The sequence below is a fragment of the Cynocephalus volans genome, chromosome 1 (genome assembly GCF_027409185.1).
Source record: "Cynocephalus volans isolate mCynVol1 chromosome 1, mCynVol1.pri, whole genome shotgun sequence".
Lineage (NCBI taxonomy): Eukaryota > Metazoa > Chordata > Mammalia > Dermoptera > Cynocephalidae > Cynocephalus > Cynocephalus volans.
In genome coordinates, this window is record NC_084460.1 from 81,616,764 (window position 1) to 81,623,485 (window position 6,722).

General features: G+C 38.6%; 1 protein-coding gene across 2 annotated transcripts in view; it reads right to left on the reverse strand.

Moving 5' to 3' along the window:
* The window catches only part of PLCH1 (phospholipase C eta 1), a 178,994-nt gene extending 172,807 nt beyond the window's left edge, over nucleotides 1–6,187 (reverse strand). For both annotated transcript variants that reach the window (XM_063103732.1, XM_063103722.1), the window contains exon 1: nucleotides 6,109–6,187. In XM_063103732.1, coding sequence (XP_062959802.1) covers nucleotides 6,109–6,187 — 79 coding nt within the window. The remainder of the gene's footprint in view (nucleotides 1–6,108) is intronic.
* Nucleotides 6,188–6,722: the final 535 nt, after the last annotated feature.

Below are 6,722 nucleotides of genomic sequence, written 5' to 3' on the forward strand. Positions count from 1 at the left end.
TGGATTAGATTTCTGATGAGGAAGAAAGACTGAGACATCTCACACGGATTTTTAGAAATCTAGATCGCTGCTTGGTTCTGATCCATCCAGCTACAGAATCTTGCAAGAAGCAAGCACAATAAAGAACACCAGTACCTTTAAGGAAATGAACTTTCCCTAACCTAAAATGTCAGTAGACAAGGACCTGCCTGGAGTGTCTCTAGAGAAGTCCAAGGAGAATTGTCAGGGGTTAGGGCAGTGGGATTTCATTCATTTAAATCACATTATCTGAGCTCCTAGTGTATAATATCCTAGGTGCCAGGGTGGCAGAGATAGCACCCTGAGGAGTGAAATTGAAGGGCAGTCCCTACAAAGTGCTACACCTGAGTCAGGCATGCCTCCTTTGCCTAAACCTTCCCTGCCTACCTCTGGCATCTTTGCAAGATGCACCTGAACATCATAGACCTAAAACAATACCTGCTGTCAATGCTTTCTGCCTTGGTCGTCATCACTGGTGGGTGGGTAAACAGGTTGGTGGGGCTAAAGAATCTACAAGGCAAAGCTGCTTCCAGAATTCATTCCATAATGTTTAAAATTTAAATGACTGAAGTATTTTTCTCCATTAAGAACTATCTTCTCTTTTTTAATCTTACCTCTCAACTTGTCTTTGAAATATTTTCCCTTCCTAAAGATAATACTCTTGATCTTAATGATGCTCACAAAATCTTTACTATCATTGTACTAATAGAAATTCCACATGCAGTAGTATTCTCTGGACCTAGAAGGGGATGTTTATAAAGTCACCAGCTGGAAAAGCTAGGCTTTCACTCAGTAAAGAAATATCACTCTAATATAAAATCTAGTAATGCCCCCAAACACCCTAAAGCAGGGAGGCTGTTCAAGTCATAACTTGCTAATAAATTGGCCTAAATTAAGTGGAACTCTAATTCACTTCTGCCTAACTTCATTCTCCTTTATATTTACCAGTCAGGATCTGGCATTCTTTTCTCTTCTTCCAATGAGGATGGAACTCCAGTGAGGGGGGAATTCCCCACTCTTGTTTTTTGAATAGAATCACATTTGTCCTGAAAACTTGTGGGTCTAGTCCTGTTAGGTCTCCCCAGGGTCAGGAGGAACCATGACCATCTCTACACACACACACTCACCCATCCCTACCTCTCTCCCTAAAGAGAAATATAACTTTTTACCAGTGCAACACTAACTACAAAGTTTACATTCAAAAAGGAATCTTACTCCCTGTTCATCGCTGTCTTACCAGTCTTTCATTCACATATTCCTGGCCTGTAGGGTACTTTCATACATCATATGCTCATCCTGATGTTTAACTACACGGACACCTCAAACACTGCTGCCAGAAGGGAACTTTAGAAGTTGACACAACCCTCATTTTAAAGATAGGGAAACTGACAGTCCCAGACATGATATGAGGCAACACAAATTAATAGTAAAACTAGGATTAGAACTTGTCTCCAGGATCCCATTTCAGTCAATTTTCCATTACAAACTCGGGGTCAAGTTTTACCCTCACATCACTGACTAGGCATCTGGCCAGGAAAAGGAGGGTGGATAAAAAGTAATTAATAAAATTAACTAAATTAATTAGTTTCATTAGAAGGTAGTTGTGAGGCAAAGTAAAAGTGCACATAAGGCAACTTTTTGAAATGACATATTGCATAAATATTTAATGAGAGCTTCCCTTAATTTTATCCCAAGATAGAGGCACTCATTCAGTCCAAAATGTTTTCTAGTCTAGATTTGTGACAGTTATTCAGAAATATTCATACAACAACATGATAGCAATAGAAATTAATTTCAATATAAGAAATTGGGATGATATCATAGTAACTTACAGGAAAGCAATTAATATTTTTTCCAATATTACAATTATAACTAGAAATGCTTGAAAACGAACATTAAGTCACCTCCAGGTATATTCTATTAAGGAGCTCAAATGTTTGAAAAAGCTTATGTGCATAAGAAATTGTACATATTAACTCCAAATTATTGGTTTAAGAATCAAAACTGTGTCCCAGGGTCAGAAAAAAATACTGCAATTCACTACAACCAAGAGAAACAGCTGAAGGTATAGGTGTATTTCCAAATCAGAATAATTCATGAGTATAGTCATTAAGGTAAGGTTCATACTGCACAAAACATTCTTTGCCCACGTTTTTTCTCTATTACAAATATATCAAGAGAATAAAAGCCGAGAAGGAGAAAAACCCAACAATTAGCTTCTTAGATAGGTGCAAATCCCTTTGGATTCAATAGGTTCCCTAAAAACCTGGGCAAAAGACAGACAAGCAGGAAATACAAAAATTAGTAATTCCTACCAGAATACCTCTCATCACTGAACATAGAACTAAGTCAATTCAAGCAGCTCATTTCTGTTGGCCAGCGTACGCCATAGTCCCACATTTTCCAGCTATTCCACTCCTGCATGATTTGTGAGGATTGAACAGTAGACAAAGGACTGTCAGAAGCAGACTTAACAGTGTGGCTAACAGCTCTTTCTTGGTTCACTTGGTTAGAGTGTGGTGCTGGATAACATCAAGGTCAAGAGTGCAATGCCCTTACCCACAAGCTGCCAGAAAAAAAAGTCTTTCTCTTTGGGTCGTGGGATTGTAGGCAATATTCTGAATTGTTTCCAGTGAAACCCACCTCTACAATCAGAAAGTGAGACTATGAATATGACTGATGAACTGTGAAATAGTATATAAATTTTACATTTTTATTTTTACTTTTATCGGCCATTTTAGCCCGCAGAGTCCTCTTTTTAATACAGCTCCTTTCTTCTGGGAACACTGCTTAAGTCTGGATGTAGAAAGCAAGTCTGAAAGGCACAATATGCACATCCAAGTCTGCAAATTCCAAGTCTATTATTTTGCAGGGAAAATGGTTCTTTTCTGTTTATAATGAACAGGTTTTGTTTCTTTTTGTTTTGTTGATTTGGTTATGTAAGGAGAGTTATCAACATAAACAAGAAGAAGCCAAGTCAGGAAGCAAAAGCCTGGTCAGAACTAGAAACCACTCCAGGAGAAATACACGACATGTCTGTCCCCTCTCTTCTGTCAGAAATGTTCTGAAATCCTCTAGCACAGGTATTATCACTAAGAGCTCCCTTGGCTTACAGTATACCAAGACTTCCCACAACCCTCCCTTAAGTTAAAAAAGTTCCTACCTTAACAGAAGGACAGAAGGCATCTTTCTTTCCTGAGTTACAACATAGGCATGGAGATCCAAAAAGATATTTCAGACTATCAAAAATACTGAAAGCTAATTCTATATTATAAATGAATAGAATCATGATTCTAATTGGCTTTGATCCTTTTAATCTTGGGAGGATGTAATATCTTTAAATCCTTTCGAAAGAGTAATCGTAGAATGCAAAAAAGCAATTTATATTTTAAGTATTATACTGCCCCCTTGTGTATCTTGTGTTTATGAAAACGTAGCTCACAAAATATAGTAATGATAACTCTCAGAAATACTTCCCTGGAATCTCAGATATTAGAACTAAAAAGAACCTCAAAAGTCATCGAGATCAGCAAGCTCATTTCACAGAGGAGAGAACTGAGTTCCTGAAGGATTATATAACTTGTTCAAGTTAACTTGTTCACTGCTAGTTAATAACAGAGCAAACAGCTGAATAGAATTTAAACCTCTCGGTGTGTTAATTTCTCTATAAAATGGAAAAAAAAGAAATGGGGGGAGGGTTGGAATTAGATCAAGATTTTGAATTCCAGATCACCATTTGGCAACTTCCCAAGCCTTCGTTCTCCCATTCATAAAATGGAATGAATACACGCATACTTCAAAAAGTTCATGGAAAAACAGAATTGAAAGACGATATGTATCTTTGATAATATGAATCTTCCCATGAACTTTTTGAAGTACCCTTGAAGCAGGAATAGTGTAGGGACGTGCCCCAGAGAAGCTACTGCATCAGCACCACCAGCTCTTTGCCTGGCAGTTAACGGACTCATAATGCACTGGCAACAGCTAAACCACACAACCAATCAGCATGTTACCCTGTCGCACCTGCGCACAAGGAGGAGCCAAGGTGCAAATAACCACCATTAGGACCTTTCACCTGCAATGGACAAGGACAAGGTGAAGGGAAGTAACTTCTGCACATGACCAGAGCTGATACTACCTTACTAGGCCTTAACTAGCTTAGCTCCTCCTTCACGGAGGAATATTCCTCCCCTCAGTTAGGATAGAGAAACACCCTCATCCCAGGACAATATATAAATCCTCCCTGCCCTTGGGAACACAGGTTCTCATTTTGCTTTCCGAAGCCACCTACGTGAACACGTTGGCGCTAGTCTCTCTGCACAATAATATTTGTATGTTTGTCTATCTCTTTCCTTTTGTTCTCATTGAGTGAGCTCACTGGACTGTGGACTTCAATTGGTCCCAAATAAGGTTATTCTTACTTGGTAGGATCAAGGACCTAGGTTAAGCTGTCCGGTATCACCTTCATAGTAGCTATTGCAAAGGTGTTGAAAGGACTCAATATGACAATGTTCATCAAGCCCCTGGCATAAGTATCTTCAATATAGTAATATGCTAATTGGTAATATAACTATAAAAATACATAGGAAATTGTTTTTAAATTGTTATAGACTTCGAGATCTTTGGATAAAGGCATTCTAAAATAATAAAAATAATAATGAATTTAAGGCATTTAAATTTGAACCTTTTCAAAACTGGCATAAAATAAAGCTTGGAAAAATAAAGCTAGTTCTTCTAATTCCTGTGTTTCTTCAATCATAATATTTATTCTATTTTAATGCAAATAAAGTTGTTAACAGAAATTACCATAGAGCAAACACTATGCAAGAGATGAAGCAATGAACAGGACTCTCGGATAAGGTTCAGAGAAAAGCAAAGGAGAGCCTCAGTGTTAGGTTGTGGTTCCCAAATCTCCTCTGCTAAGGGCACTTAACCCTACAATGTCAAGACAGCCAGCCTGGAAAGTGGAGGCAGGAAGTTTCATTCTGACGTTGCTAATAATTAGCTATGTCAACTTGGGCAGTCATTCCATCTGTTCCCCTTTCTTCACCTGTAAAATGAAGTCACCCTCTACCTTGTAAGGTCTTATAGTGAGGGGGTATAATGAAAGTTGGAAAAACACTGTGAACTCTGAAGTGTTTAATAAAGTAAGATTAAGTTTGTTATCTTAAAATTAAAGGAATAATAAACACTGTCACCAAACTGGGGAACAAAATCCAACCTTAGAAAGTTAAAAGCAACTGAGATTACAAAATTCTGTTAAGCAGCATTCTTCTCCCCGTGAAATCTCTCTTCTCTCTACAATTCCACAGGCTTCTCATGGGGATTACTCTCAAAATTCTGGCACCACATTATCTTTAATTCTTAAATCATTTCACTCAAGGGTCTCCTGATAACAGCATTGGCAGAGCTTATCCCTGACTGTATCCCACAAAACAAACAGACACCAGCAGGATAAAGGTAATTCATCTCAGTTTGCCATGAAAATGACTAATATTGATTACTCTGATTCATCGCTGCAGTAATCCACCCTGATAGTGACAGTTAAGTGCTGTAATCTGCTCTGCTCTGTTTTTATATGTGGCCTGATATAAAGAAGCCTTAAAGCCCCAAAGGACAGCAATAAAAGTGAGTGGACTTCTTTTCAATAGATGTCTAAAACAGGTGGCCATAAGCAACCTCTAATATCTGAATTCGAAAGTCACAAAACGTTGGTAATAAGTACTGATTTATGAGCCACAAGTAACAACTGAACACCTGCTATGGGCCTATCCCAAAATAAGTACAAACATCAGAAAGGAATATTACTGGAGTTGACAGTGTGGTAGTAGAGGGAAGATGCTGATACAAACTACCCTGTAAGGTAGAAAGTGATAACACCATGATTGTTGCTGAGGTGGGGCACATTGCTTACAACTGTGGGTAATGAGTGCAATGGAGCTTCCAGGGTAATTATCCTTAAACAAGTTAACTCAAGCTCTTGATTCAATCCAACAATTATACAGTATTTGCATCTAAGAGTGCTAGAATAAAAGTGCTGTCAGAAACAAAATAAAAGATCCAACTACATAAATACAATAGACAGCTCACCATGAAACACACTGTTGTCCACCAGAAAATGCCTGCGGTACTGCACACAATTCTTTTTCTCCAAGTTCCAGTAGCTCATTGTCAGAAGATTTCTGGCACAGCATCAAAACCAAATTGCTCTGTCAAGGGAAACAGAATGAGACAAAAATGAGGAAAACAGCAGCCACACGCTCATGCTGGTAGCAGAATGCCACTGGTTGCCCAGCATTACAGGTGACAAACATGTAAGTCATACTTCTCCACACATGGAGCTGGAATCCTCCAGGCCCTAAGAGATTTCCCACAAGTCTTCCAGGGGCTAGAATGTCATTTAGCATACCAAAACAGTAATTTTTCAAACAGCAACTTTCAGGGCTCAAAGTTACTGCTAACTACAGGGAAAATAAATCTACCATCAGGGAGCAAGTTTCAGGACTGGCTTATGTGCTCCAGGCCTCCTCACTATTTGGCCAGTCAATGCTGGTAACTTTTCAGGAAATTTCAGTTGAAGGTGGAAGTCAACTAACAGAAGTTATCATTCCCAGTTCCTAAATTTTGTGTCGGTATCACTCTGGCAGACTGGATGGTCAATCCATGGAAACGTTAGAAACTATAACAGCGTCCACATGGTCATG